At 46.1% G+C, this 23526-nt stretch overlaps 2 protein-coding genes across 13 annotated transcripts in view; both read left to right on the top strand.

Annotated features, from left to right (window-relative positions):
* Positions 1 to 6: 6 nt before the first annotated feature.
* Positions 7 to 4429, top strand: C3H1orf189 (chromosome 3 C1orf189 homolog). Its single transcript, XM_021158587.2, has 4 exons — positions 7 to 1058; positions 1387 to 1427; positions 2815 to 2944; positions 3992 to 4429. The coding sequence occupies exons 1-4, from the start codon at positions 1011 to 1013 to the stop codon at positions 4091 to 4093; spliced, it is 321 nt and encodes a 106-aa protein (XP_021014246.1). The 5' UTR covers positions 7 to 1010; the 3' UTR covers positions 4094 to 4429.
* A 6656-nt stretch (positions 4430 to 11085) lies between these two features.
* The window catches only part of Tpm3 (tropomyosin 3), a 29061-nt gene continuing 16620 nt past the window's right edge, over positions 11086 to 23526 (top strand). For 5 of the 12 annotated variants that reach the window (XM_021157155.1, XM_029475155.1, XM_021157157.2 and 2 more), the window contains exon 1: positions 18119 to 18457. In XM_021157155.1, coding sequence (XP_021012814.1) covers positions 18326 to 18457 — 132 coding nt within the window. In that variant the 5' untranslated portion in view covers positions 18119 to 18325. Of the gene's footprint in view, positions 11286 to 12168; positions 12295 to 18118; positions 18458 to 23526 lie in introns of those variants that run through there. The other 7 variants (XM_021157151.2, XM_021157152.2, XM_021157154.2 and 4 more) reach the window with 6 other exon arrangements.

Below are 23526 nucleotides of genomic sequence, written 5' to 3' on the forward strand. Positions count from 1 at the left end.
CACTCGGGATGTCTGGTTCAGCACACCCAGACTTGATTGGCCAAAGCATTCTTACAGAACAGTGTCTAAAAGGTCATTCCCAACCCTTTCTGATATTGACTAAGACCTCAGTATCTCCCAGTAGCACTTCTTCTGGATCTGAATTCAAATGTCACTCTTAACATTTCTGTTGATGCTTCTTTGAAAATTTTCGCTTGATTTTGACTGTTAATCACCTACCCTGTTCAATGCTGTTTAATCCCAAAAATGTAAGTTGAGATGAGGTGTCTTCTGTGTCTACCCCATTGCACTCAACTGAATAGAAATATTTGGGTTTAGAACATCTCAAATTTGATTGGTGGGAAAGTCAGGACCTCGTGGGAAAAAGAGATTGAGAAAGTGGGTAGAATGTCCTTTAGAATTTTGTTGCTCCATTTAAACCAGGTGTATTGTGACATGAACATGACTTTCCTAAAGTGGAAGGATCTGTCCCCACCTTCACCCAATCCTTAGGACAAGTATAAAGGGGCATTCTGGCACTTGGCATAACCTATGCCACGATGGTGAGATAATGTGAAAAAGTGGTATCCTCTGATGTCAGCGTATTAGTCTCAGTTTACAAAGTACTTAATAAAACTAACTACTGTAAAACCATGAATCATTTCTTTAGAGCAACAGGCATTTGATGTGTGCTTACATTTTCCTTACGGGACATAGGGTGTGGAGTGTTGCTGCCAGAACTGATTGGATTGTGTGTCTGGATCTAAACTACTGATAGTCTGAAATTCCAACAGAAGAAATCCTGGACTAGGGACTGTGTGGCTCATGCTCATAGCCTGGCCTTGTCACTAATAGAAAGCTGGAGAACCAGGATTCCCTTCAGGTCACTAGGGCAACAGGCCCAAGTAACCAGTCAACTGCCAGGACTAGGGTCATTGTTGGATGCCTAAATGTTGCTATGACTACTGAAACCTTGGTGACCAAACTAAACAGAAAGGAGAGCCTTCCCAGTGTCCCTAAACTTAGCAAGCATGTCTGTAGTAGATATGTCTGCAGAAAAAATGACAAAACTAGAAGAGGTACGGAGGGTTGGAAGGAGGGTTGGGAGTTGGTGGAGGAGTTTTCTTTGATATGGTTCCGGGTTATTTTACCCAAAGTACACCATTCCCGAGAAAGGCCCTTGGAAGCATAAGGGAGAGTTGGCAGTAGACGGGGAACTGCTTGTGGAACAGAGTGCCTGTTTGCATGAGTCCCTCTGGCTCCTGTAGTTTCTCTTCAGTCTGCTTTCAAGATGTGGAGCTTTCCCACTTGCCCCTAGGAAGCTCACTACTTCATTCCTCAAAAAGTGGGTACTAGTGGTACGCTTCTAGCAATCCAGGAGATCAACAGAACTCCCTTCTCTTGCAGAATTTGCAAAGAGCCGTGGCACTTAAGAAGACTGTTGACAGGTAATCTGTTTTCATCTGCTCTTATCAGTTTGTATTTTCTGCTCTCCTCTCCCTGAGCCACCACCGAAATATGCTCTCCGTGAGGACTCCTCAAGAAGGAAAACAAAGAGCAGAGAGAAAAGTAGTGAAAGGAGATGAGCCTCGTCTCTCTCTGCCCCTGCTTCCCATCCCCTGCAGAAAAGGCACGAGGGTTTGTTGTTTTGCCTTTCTTTTTTTGGATGTTCATGTGTTTCTCACCTGGCTTTGTACTGATTATACATCAGGTATTTCATCAGTTAGTGAACAAGTGACAGTCCCTGGCAGGTTGAACTGCAGATTTCACCTGCTAACATTGTGATGTTTGTGGCACTGGGGTATACTGAATCCAGGGCTTTGTGCATGGAAGCATTCTATCACCAGCTGTACCTCCAATCTTTCTTTTCTTTTTTTTTTTTTTTTTAAGTGCTGGCAGAAGCAGCACAGAGAGGCCCATACCCATAATCTCGGTGCTTGGATGAGCATGAATCTGAGGCCAGCCTAAACTAACTTGTGACTGATAGACTCTCAACCCCAAAGGGAGGCGCAGTTTGGTGGTATTTGCTCTTTAATTTCAACACTATGGGCAGAGATGGGGCTCTCTTGAGTTTGTGCCCAGACTAGTCCACATAATTCCAGAGAATCAGGACTCTATAGTGAAAAGAAGCCTTTTAAAGGAGGGCACAGATAGCTCACTTATAGACTGCTTGCCTAGCTTGCACAGGACTTGGATTTATTTTCCAACAGGCATCAGAAGTTCTGGGTTAGCTACAATGTGAGCTGGAACCCAGTTTGGGTACATAAAAATGTTTTTGTTGTTGGTTTTTATTTTAGTTGCTAGGCAGTGGTAGTGCATGACTTAAACACAGCACTCTGGGTGCAGAGGCAGGTTGTTCTAGGGCTCCACAGTGAAACCCTGTCTGAAAATAAAGGGTGGGATGGGGACAGGGGAGGGGGACAGTGAACTAAGACCCAGAACAAGGTGACACAACTGAGTTTCTTTCTCTGTGTACTATAACAGCTGATCTGCATCTGACTCTATTCATGGTAAGAGCTCAGTAACAGTCCACACTAGATCCTTTTTTTTTTTTAAGATTTATTTATTTTTTATTATATGTAAGTACACAGTAGCTGTCTTCAGACACTCCAGAAGAGGGTGCCAGATCTTGTTACGGATGGTTGTGAGCCACCATGTGGTTGCTGGGATTTGAACTCTGGACCTTCGGAAGAGCAGTCGTGTGCTCTTACCCGCTGAGCCATCTCACCAGCCCCCCACACTAGATCCTAAGTCAGTTCAAAGCAGCCGCATTTGTCAGGGTGGGTCCTTACTACTAACTCACCAGTTTAATTCCCACCCCTACACCTGGGACAGGTGGCGGAATTATCATGTTCACTGTATGTGGCAGACGACATTGGACCAACGGAGAAACATATTTGCTGCCCTAAGGATGAAGGATACTAAGGAACAGGAACTAGCACTGTCTAACAAACAGCTACTAGTGGTGAGTTCTAGGAGGGCAGCCTGGAGTCTTCCCCTTTGCTGCTGTGTGTTCCTGCCAGCCAGGATATCAAATTCCTCTCTCTCTCTCTCTCTCTCTCTCTCTCTCTCTCTCTCTCTCTCTCTCGACTTAACCATATCATTTGCCTCTGAGATTCTTTTTCATTATTTTATCAGAACATTAACATCACATGTCAAAGTTCTTTTTCAGTAAGTGATTATTTTTAAATTTCCATATTTGCAGATGAGATACTGTTTTAGTTTTGGGTTATTAAAGCTTTGTTTTCTTGGGTTCTTTGGGTTTGGTTTTGTTTGAAACAGGATCTCACTTTGCAGCTGTAGCTGACCTGGAACTTGCTAATAAGTAGGCCAGGCTAGCCTCCCTGAACTCAGCGCTCCACCTGCCTCTTGCCTCCTGCATGCTGGGATTAAAATGCATCACTACATCTAACCAGGGGTCTTATTTTATGTATTTATTTTTAAGACAGGGTCTGGCTCTGTATCACAGGATGGCCTGGAACTTGCAGACATCAAGCCTCGAATATACTGGAATTATAGGCGTGTCTCCCCAACCCCCACCCCAGCTGCAAGTGACACATTTCCAATTCCCAATGCATCATAGTCTTCACTGATTTCGTTCAGTGAGAGCCTAAGCCGCTGTTTCTCCTCCTGGGGGACAGATGTGATGTCACTCTTATTTTCTTGAGTACCTAGCAGATTTTCTAGTTCATGGTGCATTCTCAGCAAAATATTTGTTGAACCATGAGTCTCTGCCTAAGGGAAGGGAAATTAGGTAGGCTTCCCCTCTTTTTTTTTTTTTTTTTTTTTAGATTACATTAAATGCAGGTTTATTGGAAAGGTGCTCTCGGGCAAGTTCACTGGCCCCAAGGACTGAGGCTAGGGGAGTCACAATCCACACTTTCTTCTACTGCCTCCTTTTATGTCCCAGCTAAGTCCAGGTCCAACAGAACACAGGGATGGGAAAGACAACCAGAGTCTGAGAAGAGGTGTTGAAGAGCCGACACCAAACACTTATTGCCTTTCCTACCAGGTCCGTCAAGCTGCATTACACGAGCTGTTTGAAAAGGAGTATCAGCAGTACCAGCAGGAACTCAATCAGATGGGCAAAGCTTTTTATGAGGAAAGACTCTGACAGCTGCCAAGACACTGTTCTTCCACCTCATCATGCCTGCTAAGCAAGCCTTCATGCTTTACCCTGAGCTTCCCAAAACACACCTGGACCTGGAACTTAAATCTTTTTCACAATTTTGTCAACCTAAGTGTTGCCTCTGGACACAAGAGTGACACCTTGTGGTCAGTGTGGGGTATGCACTGTGGCAGGAAGAGAGATTATATACAGTGTCTGGTTTTTAAAATCTGATTTGGTTTAACAAATAAAGCTAGCTCTTAAAGGTTCAGATTTGGGCTAGTGAGATGGCTCAGCAGGTAAGAGCACTGACTGCTTTTCAGAAGGTCCTGATTTCAAATCCCAGCAACCACATGGTGGCTCACAACCACCCATAATGAGATCTGATGCCCTCTTCTAGTGTGTCTGAAGACAGGTACAGTGTATTTACATATAATGATAAATCTTTAAAAAAAAAAAAAAAGTTCAGATTTAGGCCACAGGGCTTATTCTCAGCCTAAATTCGTGGACAAAAACCATGTTTAATGGCTATTAATCTGTAGGCACTGTGGTGCTTGAGTGTCAGGAGGCCCCAGGTGTGTGTTTAAAAGTCATCTCATTGTGAAACCATGGATTAGCCTGAATTCCCACTCCTACTTTACAGAACTGAGGCCTCCAAACTCTAATCCCTCTAGGCATTTGGCTCGCAGTGGAGCAGGTGTCAAGTATCAAGCAGTAAGTTTGAGGAGCTGGAAAGATCATGTCTATTCTCAAGGTGTTTGACACTGAAAATCCTGGAAAGTATGCACCTGTAGGTCACAGAGATGCAAATGACATTCAGAGACCCCCATTTTATAGCCTGTCGCTGCCTTAAGAACATGTCCTCTGAAGTAATGGCATATATATATTGGTTTTTGAGACAGGGTTTCTCTGTGTAGCCTCGGCTGTCCTGAAGCTCTGTAGACCAGGCTGACCTCGAACTTATTAATCTGCCTGCCTCTGTCTCCCAAGTGCTGGGATTAAAGGTGTGCGCCACTACCACCCGGCAATGGCTAATATTTTAAATTCAGCTTCCATCGATAGTGCTGCGCTCAGGCATGTGTGCCAAGGGATCTTTTCCTACCCTCAGTTTTGTGTGGCTGTCTGCACTGCAAAGTTCACATTCTCGTCCTTTCTCCTTCCAGTCTGTCTCTAGCCTGCATCCCTTACCAAAAGCCTGTAATTTTCATTAGCTGTCGGGAGCTACTACTTCTTGTCCCTCCATATCCCACCCATGAAAAGCACAAGCTTTAGGGTCAGGTATAGGTTCACAGTATCAGAACATCGTTCCTCTTCTGGAAACGACAGACTCTCCTAGGATTTTCCTTGGGATTAAATAAGTAGGTAGACAGCACAAGCCCAGTGATTGACCTAAAATAGCCTCATTATATTTCTCTGTAACCCAGGGCCCTTTTCTGTGGTCCTGCAGTTAACGCACATCCAGTTAAATGTCATCTCTTTTGATCCCATTCTTCCCTCTTTGCCTTCAATGCCACTGCTTCCTAATCCCTTGTCATTAGTAGCTGGTCATGGATACTTTCATTAAATGAGTTGGAGCTACAGGCTGGTGGGGAAAGCAGGCTTTGAACAGGAGTTACAGGTGCGGCATGTATTTTGTAGATGAAGTCACAAAACGCCACCTGGATTTTGATTGACAAGACTAACTGAATCCTTCTGTCTGTCCCTGGCCTGTGTTAGTCTGGTCTGTACCCTCTTAGCCTCTTTAATCTTCCTTCTGATCTGTCTCCTGGGCCACCTGCTGATTACCAGCTAGTATGGCCTAGAGTTAATAGAATGGACAGATCTGGTTTTCAGTGTTGACTTTTTCGCTTAGTTTGGTCTAGTCCAATTTTTAATATTCTGAGGAGGGGGTGACTGGAGAAATGGCTCAGTGATTAGGAGCACTAGCTACTCTTGCAAAGAGCCCAGATTCAATTCCTAACATCTATACGGCTACTCAACAGTTGTCTGGTTGCAGTTCCAGAGTATCCAGTGCCCTTTCCTGACCTTGGCAGGGACCAGACAAACTCATGGTACACAGACATGCAGATAAAACACCCATGCATATAAAATATTTTTAAATAATTTTAAGTCTGAGTTTTGGTTGCTAATTTATGAAATGAAAACAATTCCAACCTTACTGGGTTACTGTGGGAATTAAATAAGACACCTAGAAGAAATCACACCTAATATGTAATACAAACAGGAAGCCATAAAGCTGTCTTCCTACTCCATGGTACTTTCTTCCCTAATTTCTACTCCCACTACACTTTATAACCAACCTCTTCTGTTCTCTCTTCCTTTGATCATTTAGACTCACTGGATGCCCCATCCTGTCTGCCTGGATCTCTGACCTTGGCCTGTTGCCTCAGGGTTCATCAGTGCCAGGCCAACTCCATTATTGGCAGGTTGGCTCACTACAGCACTCATCTTCCCTGACCCCTCCCTGCCAATGCTGTGTGCACTGATCACATCGCTCAATTGTACCCCACCAGTCCATGCTGCTGCTGGGGATGATGTCACACCCTGGCCTTGGGACTTAGACCTATCTGAAATAGCTGCCTAAAAACCAGTGGCAGAGCTCTGTGAGATGGTGCAGTGGATAAAGGCACTTCCTACTAGGCCCGATGACCTGAGTTTAATGAACCCACATAAAGGAGAGAACAGATTCCTGGAAGTTGTTCTCTGACCTTCACATGGGCACCATGACACAACCACACGAAATATGAAAGTGTAATAAAAATGAAAGATAAAGAACTTTCGTTGGTGTGATGTTTCTTCTTAACTATGCCACCCAGAGTCTTCCTAGAGAGCCACATCTCCCACACCAATATGCCCAAACTTTCTCTGTTCCTATAGTACCCTAAACACTAATGACTTCAATTCTGTTTGGGTTTGTTTTTGAGTCAAGTTTTCTCTATGTAGTCATGGTTGTCCTAGAACTCACTATGTAGACCAGGCTGGCCTCGAACTCCAGAGCTGCTCCTGCCTCTGCCTTCCAAGTACTGCAGTTAAAGGTGTGTGCTACCCTCATTTGGGGAGTCTTCCATTCTTCCTAGTCTCCTTCCAGCCTCTCTCCCTCCTTTCTGTTTCCCATTGTGGCCAAGGCCCTCAGGAGGGAAAAATAGAACTTGAGAGATGAGGGGTAACAGTAAGTGGAGGACAAGAATATAAATATTTCATACACTCAGACTTTAGGAACTACAAAAGAGAAAAGACAATACCACAAGCTTGGGGCTTAGTCACATTTATTAGACTCCCTGGAAGGCAAGTGCCACATCCAATTAATTGGAATTGATTGGGTGTTGGGACACGTTATTGATCTAGATCAAAGTCATTGTGATGTTGTGTGGGGGAGGGAGATGTCAGAATTAATGGGAGCAAGGACACATGGAACATGCCTGGGGACTGATAAAGAGTGTTCTCCCAGCCCCCATGCAGCTATAACTTGGGCTCCTTTTTGCCACAGTGAGTGAGAAGCATCAGCCAAATGGCACTCAACAGACCCAATTCTCTCCAAGAGGGGGAAAAAAAATAACCAGGTTGAATCCCTGTGAAGGAAGAGCCTTGGAGAAGGCAGCCCCGGAGCTCTGGTGACAGCTATAGAAAGGAATGGGAGTCCTGAGGGTTGCAGGCTGCCTCCTGACAGAAGCAGTTCCCTCTTGCTCTTGATCTAAAAGCCTTAGTTTCAATTCAGCCAGGAAGGAGAAGCTGGGAGTCTGCTAGTCTGGAGCCCAGACTGAAGCCTGTGAGTGCAATAGCTTTTCTGTTCTGGACACCCAATGGTACCTTGAAGGAGGATGCCTTAAGGTCATGAGGAGGAAACAAGGACCCAGATGGTACAAGCACCAACCCCACATTGCAGACGTTTCCCATGACTCCTGTTGACTTGGAGCTATGAAGTTGGAGTCCATTGAGAAGATTGAGCACTCTCACGAGAGAAAAGAAATCTGGGAACGTTAGAAGTTTGGTTGGAAAGGAGAAAGTAGAGGAGATGCAAACCCCTAACCTTACCCCCCGGAAAGCCCTGGGCAGCTGAGGTGGCATCGAAAGGCAGGTGGCAAAGCTGCTGAGGCGCTGCTGACATGGTGATCCTCTGGAAGCTGGTGCTGTCACACAACAGGGAGGAGAAGAGTCCTGTGGGAGCTTTGGGAAACGGTAGGTGCCCGGATATGAAGCCCTGCCCAGTGTTCTTGAATTACAAAAACATGATCCAGCACACACTGAACACAGTAGAAGAGGGGTTGTGGTGGGGACGGCATGAAGGACAGATAACCAAGACCATATTTGGGGAGTGAAAGACCACAAGGGTCAGTGCCCTTGAAGAAGATGGGTTTCCTCCTGTACATGGTGAGGCTCAGGTTCGTCTCCCCTGACCTTTCTTCACAGGGAGGGGAGGGGCAGATGATGACCAGAGTTTGCCTGCCTGCTTCTGTGTGATATGTTTGATATTGGGTTGTTAAATTATGAACCAACTGAATGTCAAGCATACTCTCACGGCAGTGAGGAGACTTGGCGCCACCTCCTTGGCTCCGTCAGCCCCTGGGGCTCTGAGACTCTTGTCTGTCTGACTTTCTGGTTTGTTTTCAAGACAGGGTTTTTCTATATAGCCCTGGTGGTCCTGGAGCTCACTATGTAGACCAGGCTGGCTTCAAACTCACAGAAGTCCTCCTGCCTCTGCCTCTGCCGCCTGAGCACTGGGACTAAAGGCACATGCTACCATACCCAGTGCCTGTTGTTTTTTGTTCCTTTTTTGTTTTTTGTAAAATGTTGGTGATGGGACCCAACACCTCACATTCACTAAGCAAATACTCTACCACTGAGCTGTGGCCCCAGGTCATTACATTATTTTTTATTACATATATATAGTGTTGCTGTCTTCAGACATTCCAGAAGAGGGCATCAGATCCCACTACAGAGGGTTGTGAGCCACCATGTGGTTGCAGGAATTGAACTCAGGACCTGTGGAAGAGAGCAATCAGTGCTTTTAACCGCTGAGCCATCTCTCCAGCCCTATGATTTTTTTTTAAGATTTATTTATTTATTTATTTATTTATTTATTTATTTATTTATATGTGAGTACACTGTAGCTGTCTTCAGACACTCCAGAAGAGAACATCAGATCTCGTTACAGATGGTTGTGAGCCATCCTATGGTTGTGGGATTTGAACTCCAAACCTTCAGAAGAGCAGTCGGTGCTCTTACCTTCTAAGCCATCTCACTAGCCCCATGATTTGTTTGTTTGTTTGTTTGTTTGTTGTTTTATTTTTTGAGACAGGGTTTCTCTGTATAGTCCTGACTGTCTTGGAACTCACTTTGTAGACCAGGCTGGCCTACACCGCCCAGCTAAAAGTATCAGTTCTTTTTTTGTTGTTGTTTGTTTTTTGATTTTTGTTTTTCGAGACAAGGTTTCTCTGTGTAGCCCTGGCTGTCCTGGAACTCACTCTGTAGACCAGGCTGGCCTCGAACTCAGAAATCTGCCTGCCTCTGCCTCCCAAGTGCTGGGATTAAAGGCATGCGCCACCAGGCCCGGTGATTTTTTTTCTAACTAAATTTCTCTCCACAACTCTCCTGAAAGAGATGTATATGGAGCCCATGTTAACCCAGAAGGCTTGTGTGGAAGTGGGAGAGAGCTGAAATTTGAGGATCAACTCTTCGTATATCTTGCCCCCTATGGTAGAAAGGATGTATCTCTCCTCCTTTTCTTCTTCTGTTCTTGTCTTTTTCTCCTCTCTATTGCCCTCTTCTCTATCAACCCATACATGTCCTTTCTCTGGTTCTCTCTTGTCCCCTTTTCCTGACTGGCCTCTCTATTGGGGGCGCTTGTTTTCTTTGCTTTCTTCCAACAGTTAACGGGAAGTCTCTCCTCCCAGTCTGTTAGTATTAGTCTGTTTTTAACAGGGAGGCTCTCGAGAGGGAGCCAGCTCTGCCCCTGCCCCCACCCTGATGCTTGACTCCGTTCCCACACTGCTGTGGTTTAGCCTCAACACTAACTATCCTTGACATTATGAATTAATTAGAACCACTTCTATTTGCTCTGCTAGCTCCGGTCCGGTCACCTTGAACAGTGTCCACTCCTCTGGCATAGATGGGTATATGGCAACTGTGTATGGGATCAATTGCCACCTGTCAATAGCAAGATTCCAAGTGGAATTATGAGCATAACTGGCACTACACTGGGGGAAGTAGAGCTGGTGGACACTATAATGGCATGGTGGACAGTGGGCTGGGCAGGGGGCCACAGAGGGAGCAGTTGAAGAGGAGTAGAGGAAAGTGACAGTCTTCAGTATGTCAGACCTTCTATTTTAAGGTCGCTATGAGAAAACGTGATCTTGTTCTGTGACCTCCTTGTTTCTCATCCCACTTGACACCCTGAGATACCCTTTCAGATCCCAGGCCTTCAACTTTATCCTATGGCCTTTACAGACTAATGTCTCCTTGCCTATTAGAGAATCCCAAAATAGCACAGCAATCCCAACTGTCAATCTGGGGGAATTGTCAACGATCATGAGTGACCTCCCATCGTCACTGTTGACCAAGCTCCTTAGATACCAGGAATCCAAAGACCAAACCAGTAGAGTTTGGTCCATATCCAATATAGTCCAAGGGGAAAATGAGAGATCTGAAGGCTACTAGGACCCCTCTGGTGGCTAGAACTGCTAAAGTACCCTCTGTGCTTCAGTGTTCTCGCCTCTTCTGTTCCTTTACTTTTGAGGGACCCATAGAGCTGCCAAGAACGAGTGGAAAGTTTCAAGGTCAGGGAGAACCTCCCCCACCCCCACTTTCCATTGTCTAAAATCAGCCTCAGCTGTTCCTCAATTTTTTTTTTCTTGCTGGTGATGTCAGTCTATCAATGTGTCTGACCCTGTGTTCCCCCAGGGGAACAGTGAAGGGGTGGGAGGGAGCTAGAAAGACCATGTTAGGAAGAAGAGGTGGAGCTGCAAGCACAGATAAAGGTTCAAACTTGGGGAACTTTGAGTGACCCGGGTGGCAGTCCTTCCTTTCTGGCCCCAGCCTCCAGTTCTCCAGTGTTCACAGGTGAGCCCACCAACAGTCACAGCTCATGATGGAGGCCATCAAGAAAAAGATGCAGATGCTGAAATTAGACAAAGAGAATGTTCTGGACCGAGCTGAGCAAGCTGAAGCTGAGCAGAAACAGGCAGAAGAAAGAAGCAAGCAGGTAGGTGCTGGTATGGACCTTTCCCACTTGCTGGTTGCAAGACAGAGATGGTCCAGGCAATGGTGGCACACACCCCTGTAATCCCAGCATTCAGGAGGCTGAGTTTCAAAATAGCCAGAGGGGCAGGGGGTTCATGGGAGAGGCAGTGACCACTGGGCCAGCTTCCTTTTTGGGTGGGAGGAATGCCCCAGTCTCAATGAAGCCCCTCCCCCTGAACATGTAGGGCAACAGTTCTCAACCTGAGAGTTGAGACCCCTTTGGGTCATTGACCCTGTCACAAGGGTTGCCTAAGACCATCAGAAAACACGGATACTTACATCATGATTTCAACAGTAGCAAAATTAACAGTTATGAAATAGCAATGAAAATAATTTTATGCGTGGGGGTCTCCACCACATGAGGAACTGTATGAAGAGGTCTCAGCACTAGAAAGGTTGAGCACCATTGCTTTAGGGTATCCCCTTTGGATTGTCCATATGACCTTGAGAAAGCCGGGGGCCTCTTCCTAGCCACGGTGTGCCTGCTGGACTTAAGTAGAAGTAGACCACATTTTGAAGACTGTGTTACAAAAGCAAAAGGTAAAGAATGATCTCTCTCTCTCTCTCTCTCTCTCTCTGTGTGTGTGTGTGTGTGTAACATCACAGAAATAATCTTCCCCACTAGATGTTTATCATTCAATAGTCTTGCATTAAAGCACCAGATGACTTGGTCACCTTGGGGTCAGACATTATAGGGTCTGAGGTGAAGCCATAGCCTGACGCCTGGAGCATGGCTAAAGAAGTGTGTCTCTCCTGGGGCTGGGCTGGCTCAGTGGTCTTTGGAGTCCAAGTATACACTGTTGTGTTTATGTCTTTGTGTGTTACTCTCTGGGCTCTGGCTCCAGCTAGAGGATGAACTAGCAACCATGCAGAAGAAGCTGAAAGGGACAGAGGATGAGCTGGACAAGTATTCGGAAGCTTTAAAGGATGCTCAGGAGAAGCTGGAGCTAGCAGAGAAGAAGGCAGCCGACGTGAGTATTGGGAGATGGCTTATTTGCCTTCTTACCCATAGACTGTGGGGACATATGCCAACATAATACTCTTGCACATGACAATGCGCTGGCATGCTCTTCCGTTGGGATATACTTTCTTACTCAAAGACATGTTGAGATTGAGGGCATGGTTCAGTGGCAGCATGCTTTCCTAACATGCATGGATCCCTGGGTTCTACACTAGTACACATGCACGACACAGAGACACACACACACACACACACACACACACAGAGAGAGAGAGAGAGAGAGAGAGAGAGAGAGAGAGAGAGAGAGAGAGATCTCAGTTCTGTACTATTCAACCTCCTTCCCGGTAATCTAATGACCTTTTCCAGAACCTGGACAAAGGAGGGGCCTCCACATTCCAGATGCATGCTCTCAGGTATCCACTTTCTCCCCTCCCCCTCCCCCATGCCACATTCTTAGCTTTTGTGTACAAGGTTTGGCATGTGCATGTGTGTATTAATAGGGAGCCTCTCATCTCTCAGTTACCCAAGAAAGCCAGCTTAGATTTCACAATAGAAAATGGAGGTCACACTGACCCTGGCCCTATATGGGTTCATTTGTTCTAGCCAAGGTGGACATCTGCCTTTATGCCATAGAGATGCTACAGAGAACTCTGATCATAGGAGAGCAGTGACGTATCAAGGGTGAACTATAACAGAGCCTGGGAAGCAGGCAAAGGCAGTACCCCTAGATCTTACTCTACAGCCCTGAATAAATTACATAGCTCTTAAGCTCCTTTTCCCCTCTTAAAATGAAAATGAATTGCCTCTGCCCACCTCCTATTACACTTTGGTACCCACTTTCCTTCATTTCCAACACTGACGTTTGCTGCAAAGAGAAACACAAGACCATATAGAACATCTGCTTTGAAGAAAAGTCCCACAGGATGGTTTATTTTTTATTTGGGGGTGCTGGGGATTAAATCCAGCCCCCCAACCAGCTACATTTACCTAGCCCACAGGGGTTTTAACAAAAACAACAAAAGGATATGTCAGTTACACAGGCATATCATACACAGTTCTCAGCATCTTGGTGAGGAGAAAACTAGAAGCTGATGTTATTTTAAATCACGTTTGGTTTTGGAAAACAGCTTAAAGGACAGAGTGGATCACTCCCGACAGACGCGTTTAGATGTTCACGTTCAGTCTTTGCTGGGAGGCATCTGCTCTTCTCTTTGGTTCTTCTCTTTCTTTTTTTTTTTTTTTCTAATATATTTTTTAGATTTATTTATTTGCTGGGCAGTGGTGGTGCACGCCTTTAATCCTAGCACTTGGTAGGCAGAGGCAGGCGGATCTCTGAGTTTGAGGCCAGCCTGGTCTACAGAGTGAGTTCCAGGACAGCCAGGGCTATAGAGAAACCCTGTCTCAAAACAAACAAACAAAAAAAAAACAAAACCCAAAAAACAAACAACAAAAAACCAAACCAAACTAAAACAAAAAAAGATTCATTTACTATATATAACTATTTATTATTACTAATATTTAGATAAAAGTACACAGTAGCTGTCTTCAGACAGAAGAGGGTATCATATCTCATTATGGGTGGTTGTGAGCCACCATGTGGTTACTGGGATTTGAACTCAGGACCTGACCTGCTAAGCTATTCTTTAGCCCAGGCTTTCCTCTTTCAAAGTCTCAGTATAGTGAGTGTTAGAGTATACAATACCAGAGATTAGTGATGCAAATCTGGTGACAAGCACTAACGGCAGCTTCAGTGTCTAAAAGTCTTGTCCGATACAAGCTGCTCCCTCTTTGTTCCACCACTACCTGGCTAAAAAATTTAAATATGTAAAATTTTATCTTAAACATTTTAAATCCTCAGCTTATTCCTGTCTCCTATGTTACCTTTTCTTTTCTTTTTTTTTTTCTTAGAAGACATTTATCTTCATCCTTTTTTTGTTAAGATTTATTTATTTATTTATTTATTATGTGTAAGTACACTGTAGCTATCTTCAGACACTCCAGAAGAGGGCATCAGATCTCATTACGGATGGTTGTGAGCCACCATGTGGTTGCTGGGATTTGAACTCAGGACCTTTGGAAGAGCAGTCGGTGCTCTTAACCATTGAGCCATCTCACCAGCCCCTATGTTACCTTTTCACATACTCAGTAAGTACCTCTCATTGATCCGTACAAGAACAAGAAATTGACTGGGCAGGGCAATATATGCCTTTACTCTAGCAGCTGGGGGGCGGGCGGGGGGCAGAGGCAGGCAGATCTTTGTTTGAGGACAGCCTAGTCTACATGGTGAGTTCCAGAACAGCTATGGCTATAGAGAGAGAATCTGTTTCAAACAAAACAAAACTACAACAAACAAACAAAAAAAGAGGGGGAGATTTGTTGAGACAGAAGCAGGAAGAAAGGCATCTTTTCTCCAAGTACCACCTGTGGGTTAAGCCCTGCCACAGACTGGTTTTGTAAGTAAAGTGTTATGAGAACCTATGTCTAGTGTTTTTTTCTGTTCAATAAAATAATTGCTATAGAGTCCACATGACCTGTAAGCCAGACATTCCATCTGGCCCTTTACTAAAACCTTGCTGACCTTTGCTTCAAAGAGAACAAGAAAGCAAGGAGGGTGACTGTAGAAGCTGAGAAGAGCATGGACCAGGGAAGAGTGGAAGAGCGCTGAGGTTTACTTAGAGAACGAAGATCGGAATGTGTGCATCATTGTGGAGAGGGTGCTCTGTCTAATACACAAAGGGCTAACAGCTCAGCCTCTGACCTTGAGATTAATAAATAAGTAAACGGGAATGAGGGAGCCAATTGCTACGTGTCTTAGGGCTGCTTGAACAAAGAGAGGGCACTGGTGTGGCAAGGTCAGCCCAATCCTGTTTTTTCTTCCCAGAGTTTATTAGCTGCTGTTATAGTTTTAAGTTGTAGCAAAATATACATACACAAAATACACAGGTTTTTGTTTTGTTTTGTTTTAAGACTTATTTATTTTTTGTATGTGAGTATACTTCAGAAGAGGGCATCAGATCTCCATTACAGATGGTTGTGAGCCACCATGTGGTTGCTGGGAATTGAACTCAGGACCTCTGGAAGGGCAGTCAGTGCTCTTAAACACTGAGCCATCTCTCTAACCCCAAAATATGCAATTTTAACCATGTTTATGCTACACTCTGCTGACAGTAAGAATGTATTTATATTTTGTGCAACCATGTGTAAGATCCTTGTGTGTGTATTGTTTATATGTGGGTGCTTGCCTGTGAGGGTCTGGAGGCAGAGATAGGCATTGGATGCCTTCCTGTATATCGCTCCATCTTGTTTTTGGAGCCAGGGTCTCTCACTGAGGCTAGCTGGCCAGCAAGCCCTGGGATCTGCCTGTTTCTGTTCCCCCTCCCCTCCCCCCAGTGCTGGGATTGCAGATGCGCAGAGCCGCAGCTGGCTCTTCTGTGCCTGCTGGGGAACTCAATTCAGTCCCTCAGGTTTGTGTGGCAGGTCACCATCCCAGCCATAAGATGCTCTTAAGCCAAGATGAAATCAGAAGCTGTTTAGGGACAAATAGGAGAAAGAGGAATGTAAGGGGTGGGATTCGGGACACAAGAGTCACAACAGCCTTTTTTTAGGAACAAGTGTTGGGAAGGATGAGGAAATAGGAGACAGGGATGGTCACAGACACCTGTTGGTATGCTGCATTGTTTGTCACCAGGAAAACAATAGCACTGGTTGGTCTTCTGGCTGGCAATCCATCATGCCTCTGAAAGCTAACGGGAGTCAACCCATCTGCTTCCCTAGATCACAAGGAGATTATCTGTACAAAGGAACCCGCCTCTGGAATGCAATTTGGTGTTGTCTCAACTTTGATTGGCCTTGAGCAGGTCTAAGGTTTCAGGGAGGTACAGCAGTGCCACCTGCTGGTCAGAACTCAGATGACAAAATTTTTCACCAGCAACTCCTTTGATGAGACTTAACTCAAAACAAGCTTGAGAAATACTCAGGCCATCAAAACAATTTCCTGCGTGCCAGAACCTTGTCTTCTGTCTTAGTTCCTGGGGAAGTGGGCAGTAATCAATGTGTACAGGATACGCTGCTGAAAAAGTTATTGTTTGTTTAAGTTGTTTTTTTTTTTTTTTTTTTTGTGAATAGTCTCATTGTTCAGCAATCTTTTTCCCCCCCCAAAAGAAAGGAACAGCCTGAGACCTAGAACCAGATATGGGGGGCAGCAAGTGTTTTCTGAACCCAGAGACTCCACAGAGCTAAATCCTCAGCCCCCAGTTAATATTCTTAGTTCTAAATCCTCTCTATATCCTATTTCTCAAGGGAAGGGAAGAGGTTTATCAAAGGAGGGATTTGTCATTGTTAGTTACTGAGAAGGCAGTAGAAATCCAGAGAAATAAAGATAGGATGTGATAGTTCACACTTGAAATTTCAGTTCTCAGGAAGCTGATACAGAAGGACCCAGAGGTTAAGACCACCCAAAATTACAAAAGTGAGTTGGAGGCCAGTCAGGACCACCTGAGATACAGTGGCAAAACACAAAAATAAAGCAAAGCAAACAAAAACTCGGGAAGCAGGAGCCAGAGAGATGGCGCAGTGGTCAAGAGCACTGGCTGCTTTCCCAGAGGCTCTGGGGTTCAATTCCCAGCGAAGATAGGGTGGCTCACAACCATCTATAATGTAATCTGATGCCCTCTTCTGGCATGCAGGTGCACATGCAGACAGAGCACTCATATGTAAAATAAATAAATGAATCTTAAAAAACAAAACAAAACAAAACAAAAAACCTAGAGAAGCAAAGGGAAAACAAAATAAACCTCTTTATAGTTGTACTTCCAGAAATCCTGAACGGTAGGGCCTGTAGAAGTAGTTTTTAACTCATTCTCCGGAGTACCTGAAAGCCAAAGTAAAACTAATGAAAGTTACTACAATTTAGAGGTGAGATTCCACAATCGTTTTGCTGTTGCACCAAGGATATGTTAGAGGTGTAAATATCTTGTCTATAAGAGGGATTGTACATGAATATTAAATTACCAAGTCCTAAATCATTCCAGGGGTCAAAGAGGGTGGCATGTTAACTGCTCATTCGTATGGACTCTCTCAAAAGCTACAGGAGACAAGCTTGATATTCAAACAAATCACCTAAGTCCCGAGCTGATCCTAACAGAATGCCAACTCGCCCATCTCTTCCATCTGGCAGTTCCTTTACTGACTTCTAGGAGATGGGAGAGAACCGTCTCAACAGTTTTGGGGGTTGTTTTGAGACAGCGTTGTATGTAGCTCAGACTAGCCTTAAATTCACCTTGTAGCCAAGGATGACCTTGAATTTCTGCTCTTTCTGTCTCCACCCACTAAGTACCGAAATTATGGATACGTGCCACTAGGCTAGTTTAAGTGCTCCTGGAGATTCAGCCCAGGGCTTCGAATGTGCTTGGCTAGTGCTTTACAATCTGAGCAATATCCACAGCGCCTCCTAATAGATTTTCAAAGGAGCTCACTGGGACTCCTTGCAAGATGAAGGCTAGAGTCTTCTATCTAGGCTGGTCTCAGAACCTGGTTTTGGAGTCTGTCCTAGACTGAGTAGAAGTGGAAGCACATGGGATATTTTAAATTGCGGAGCGGGAGCAGACGCAGTGGTAGGGAGGCACCGGATAACAGAGAGGTCAACTGCGAAAGTGTTCACGACAGCACCATTTTAGTAAATGGGACAGGCATTGTTACGAGGCAGCCTGGTGGGTGAGGCTAGACTATGAAGCGCCTCTCAGTTACTATGGTAGCCTTACCAAACCCCGCCCCCCTTTACTGGACTAAGGAAAGACCGCCCTGAGTGGTCGCCTAGGGTTACTGGGAGGCTCCACCCTTCACTTTCTGCTCGCTGCCCGAGTGGACTGCGTTCCCGCCTGCTTGGCAGGGGGAGGACGCGCGGTGGCGGCGGCGTCACATCCCGGCGTATGAGTGAGTTCCGGTATTTCAGGGCGGAGCAGGCGGAAGTAGGGTGAAAAGCGGCTACAACGCCGAGCGGAGGAGGTAGGAACCTGATTTCCAGAAGCAGCTTGTAAGGCACCATGGCCGGGAACACCACCATCGAGGCGGTAAAGCGCAAGATCCAGGTTCTGCAGCAGCAGGCTGATGATGCGGAGGAGAGGGCCGAGCGCCTCCAGCGGGAAGTGGAGGGAGAAAGGCGGGCCCGGGAGCAGGTACGCACGGAGAGCCGAGGCGCAGCAGGGAAGGGCTCGGCGTCCCTCTGCTGTGCTCAGCTCCATGGAGCCTTGGAAATCCGGACTAGTCATGGAGTCCCAAGGTTGGGTGGGACTGGATTACGATGGCCCCGTAAGCGGATGCGGAGGAAACTTAAGTGCTCGCGCGAGCAGGCTAGACCCTGGAAAGAATCGAGCCCCGCGCGGCGCGGGCTGCCCTCTCCCTTTTTCCCCCCAGCTCATTCATTCGGTCGCTCGGAGCCGGGCGCGGCCAGGGGAGGGGCTCGGCGGCCTTTCCCTCCCCCACTTCTCTGCGAAGGGTGGGGACCTTTTACTCTCGCCTGAGGTTTCCGGTCTGAGGGGTAGAAGTGAGCGCTCCTCTGGGCTGGGAGGGGCCGAGCGTAACCTGTGAAAAATGAGGGTGGGAGGTGGGAGCCGCCGGAAAGCCCCCGACCTGGCCCACTGGCGGCTTTTCCGCTCCCTCCTCCTGCTCAGGAAATGAGCCAGCAGTTGGCTGAGAGGAAGCGCGGTTCCCTCCCTCACTGGTCGAGCTTAAGGCCGCGCCACCACCTCCCATCCTCGAGCCTGGGGACCTTTCTTAACTAACTGGTACCCCCGCCCCTCACTTGTGAAGTGGGAGAGGAGGTGCTACTTCTCCCGTTGTTAGCAAATGTCGGAGCCAGCAAAGTTCCTAGACCCTGCCCATCAGGACCTGGAAGGCAGCAACTTCTGCCAGATTCAGGCCTGAAATGTGAGCAGTACAAATTTGAACATTTCTCCTAAGCTGGCTGATAAGGGAGTGTGTAGCAGAGAGTCAGATGCCACGCCAGTTTTAAGGTTCCTGACTGATTGGAACACTGGAGGATGGAAACAGATTAGAGTGGCGCTGCTGATTTCAGGGGGGAGGCTGTTTTCTCAGTTAACCCAGTACAGTGGTTTTTGTTCAACTGAAAGTGTTAATGGGATGAATGGATTCCTGCTTACGACCTAATGAAAAAGAACTCAGTGGCTTACCGGAATTCTTTGTTGCTCTTGCTTTTGGTGTCTTTTCAATCTTTTGCTGTTTATTTGAGGAGTAACTATTTTTGAGGGGGGAAAAGGAGACCACAGCTCCCTTCCAAGATAGTGTTTAAACGTTATTAAAATGCTTTATAATTGGGCATAGAGAGGACAGCTTGTCTTTCCATCACCCGTTCCTAGGCGTCCAGTATGTCTGTTTGTATTCCCAGCAGTCCTGCCTAAAGCCTCCCAAGTGCTGGAATTACTGTGGGCTTGCTTGGCCACTCCTGGCATGCCTGCAACTTCTTATCAAGTCTAGTGAGATTGCTGTAGAAATGAGGAAGTCTTCAGAAGGGAAAATGGAGAGTGTGGTGGAGAGAATTGGCCATGTGCTGCACAGTGTTAGGCTGATGTCTAAGTGTGGGAGTGGTTTTAGGGTGGGTAGGGTGTGTCTGTCTGTCTGTCCCAGTTTGGTCCTTTTCCTTGTAGGCACATTTGGCTTTCACTCCTTTCTTCTGTGGGATGTCTCTGGAGTATAAACCACAGGAGTGAGTGTTTGCACATGTTCAGGGCTTACCAAATGTGCTTATTTCACAGAAGTCTCCTGAGGAAGTCCTCAGAAGGAGGAAGTAGTAGGGTGGTAGTTAAATATTGATGAAACTAGTATCTTTGTGAGCTTTTGACTTTTTACACTCTCGAACTTTGAGCCTCTACTGAAGAGTCACAGAAGGAAGGGGGATGCTCGAGTCACCTCTTTAGGGCCACTGGAATGTGGGTTTTATAGTCTCCTGCCACAGTACCTGGTGGGATCCTATATTGTGATATTAGTAGACTGTCTTTTTCCACTTTGTGTGGGGATCCAAGTTGCCTTTCTTAAGCTAGATGTGAGGGTTCTGAGGTAGGACAGGTCTTTTTGAGTATAGCTTGCTGCCTGTGAAGTTTTACTTTCAGTTTTGAATTTCTTTTGTATTTAGTAAGAGGGTTCTATTGTTTTTTAAGCGGTGCTGGGATCAGACTTGGGGCCTTACCCCAGGCAAGCTTTCTACCATTCAGCTACACTTGCTTTGTCTAGACTTCAACAGGTGACCATGCAAAATTAAGTGAGCTTATTGTTAGCGATAAAAAGGTGCATCTATAACATGAAAACTTACTTGCCCTGGCTGACCTTGGGTTTCTGGACTCAACTGATCCTTCTGCTTTGCCTCTGGAATAGTCTCCTCTGGGGTTCAACTGCCAAGCCTGCGTCTCCACTGTTATCTTTCCTTCTTAGTACTAATTTTATTCAGATGTATGGGTGTCTGATCCCCTTGAGCTGGAATTGCAGGTACTTTTGGAATCACCTCCCACCCCACCATGTAGTACTGGTCCCAGGAGCCAAAGTCTGCAAGAGCAGCTCTCCCTACTGAGCCATCCTGTCAGCCCCACTGTAACCATTTTTAAGTGAATGGTTCATCATACCCTTTAAAAAATATTTCTCCTGCCGGGCAGTGGTGGCACACGCCTTTGATCCCAGCACTCGGGAGGCAGAGGCAGGCAGATCTCTGAGTTCGAGGCCAGACTTGTCTACCAAGTGAGTTCCAGGACAGCCAGGGCTACACAGAGAAACCCTGAAAATGTAAGGAGCTGCGGGAGCTGGTAGGCAGAGGCAGAGCAGGGCCAAGGACAGACGGGAGAAGTCTAAATCTGGCACTCTGCCACACTGGGGTTTCTCGTTTTAGATATAAAAGTCAGAAAACCCAGAAAAAAAACAAAGTCAAATTATACACACACATATTTCTCCAAGTTTTCCTTAGTATTTTTGATTTTTCCTTTTGTTGTGCCCTAAAACATTGGAAATAACACCAAGGGAGGGAGAGTGGACTTTGAACACAGGTTCTAACTTTGAGCCTAAATCTTTGGTCTCTGAAGGAGGGTAGGATGTTTGGGTGTTCGCTCCTCTCTTTGTTAGAGGCTGGGATTGGTTTGGCTGCTGCTTTTGCCTCCCTCTGCCCCCCATTTCAGAGCACACTCCTCCAGGAGAGGCAAACAACCCTTTGCTCTGAGTGCCTCTGCTAGACTCCACCTTTGTTGACTCTGGGGCGGCAGATAACTTCAATTCCCAGCTTTCCTGCCCCTTGTTAGACTTTCCCGAGGACAAGCTCACTGGGAGAGGCGTGCATGTGAACACAGGGCACAGCAGTCCTTTCTTCAGCATGGGCCTGGCTTTTCTAGTACTGTCTCTACCTTGAATTACACCTGTGACTTTTATATCTAAAACGAGAAACCCCAGTGTGGCAGAGTGCCAGATTTAGACTTCTCCCGTCTGTCCTTGGCCCTGCTCTGCCTCTGCCTACCAGCTCCCGAAGCTTCTTATATTAAGGGATGTGGTATGCTTTGGGCCTCTTTTCACATTAAAACTACTATCGAGTATGCATGTAATGTTTGTGGGTCGTACACGTGCCATAACCTGTGTTGAGGTCAGAGGGCAACTTCGTGGAGTCCCATTTTCACCATTCTGTGGGTTCGGGGGATCAAATCCAGGTTGTCAGGCTTGCACAGGAGGACAGCCCACTGTAGCATTTAAACTTAAACTTCTGTCATAGACAAGGCTGCCGTCAGCCGTTTTTTTTTTTTTTTGTTTTTCGAGACAGGGTTTCTCTGTGTAGCCCTGGCCGTCCTGGAACTCACTTTGTAGAACAGGCTGGCCTCGAACTCAGAAATCCGCCTGCCTCTGCCTCCCGAGTGCTGGGATTAAAGGCGTGCGCCACCATGCCCGGCCAGCCATCTTTTAATGTGACCAAATGGCTGCTGCATTCCACCACCTTATTTTGCTTCCTGAACAATGGAGACTCCTTTTACTGTTGAATGGAAGACCTCACACCGTAGCCTCTAAATTGTGGGGAGGTAGGCAGGCTCTACTGGGCATTAGGTGAAATCTAGAATAATGGAAAAGAAAAAAAACCATAGAGTGTAGTGTTTCTCAAACTCAGGCTAGCCGGCCCGGGAGCTGGAGTGGCCTGCTGACCTGAGCGGTGTGTGTGTGTGTGTGTGTGTGAGCTGTCTTCCGTATTCTTCTGAAGGGAGTATCAGATCTTGATTTTTTGCAGCCTTTTGTTTCCTTGTAAAGAGAACTGCTCAGCTATAGGGAAGAAGTAGAACTTTCTGTCCTGAACCTACCACCCTCTGGTTCTGCCTGAAGCTTTTGCTGGGACTCCTTAATCTTTGGTTCTTCTTTTAACACAGGCTTGCCCTTGCAAGTGCACCAAGAGGTGTTTTCTCTTCCTCTTTTTCCACCCTTGTGAAGAATTCAATTGTAAATGCTGTTTTGTAGGAGAAAGTGCCAGAGCCAGCTTGTTGCCATGGGAACTATACCCTGCCCCCATAGCCTGTTATCTTTTTCCAGTTTGGGTAACTAGGAGCTGGAAAGGGACTTAACATTTCACGTGCTTCCTGCAGATCCAGCTGCGTTTTTCTCTTTAATTCCCCCCCCCCTTGGTTTATTGATTTTTCTGTGAATCAGTTTTATGCCTGTGTGGTGTATGTATGTGTACCATGTATGTGTCTGGTGCCCATCGAAGTCAGAAGGGGGCTTTGGAGCCTCTGAAACGGGAATTATGGATGGTTGTGGATCACGGTGGGTGCTGGGAATCAAACCTGGGTTCTCTGTAATAGCAACAGGTGCTGTTAACTGCTGAGCCATCTCTCCAGCCCCTCAGGCTGCATTTTTTATGTTTTTGTTGTAACCATCGTAAGGGGTAAGTACTGTATGGTACTGTGAGTGTATAGCAGCCCTGGTCTGATAGCCTGACTTGCTCTGGACTGGTTGACCCTGTTGAGTTTGTGAGGATAAATCTGTGTTGTCTTCCAGGACATCTGTTTTCCTAGAAGAGACAGAACTAGAGAATGCTTGCCTTTGTGGTGTTCTGAATGGTACAGTTAACACAAATGGTTTCTCAGGAATTTCAATTTATGTAGACTTCTCAGTCCCCCCCCCCCCATCCTGGTCTCTTGCCTCTTTTCCCAATCTCTCCTGTGTTTGTATGTGGAAATTTTTGTTCCAATCCTGACTGTTAGCAGGATCTTATCCAGTT

Source organism: Mus caroli, chromosome 3 (assembly GCF_900094665.2).
Source record: "Mus caroli chromosome 3, CAROLI_EIJ_v1.1, whole genome shotgun sequence".
Taxonomy (NCBI): domain Eukaryota; kingdom Metazoa; phylum Chordata; class Mammalia; order Rodentia; family Muridae; genus Mus; species Mus caroli.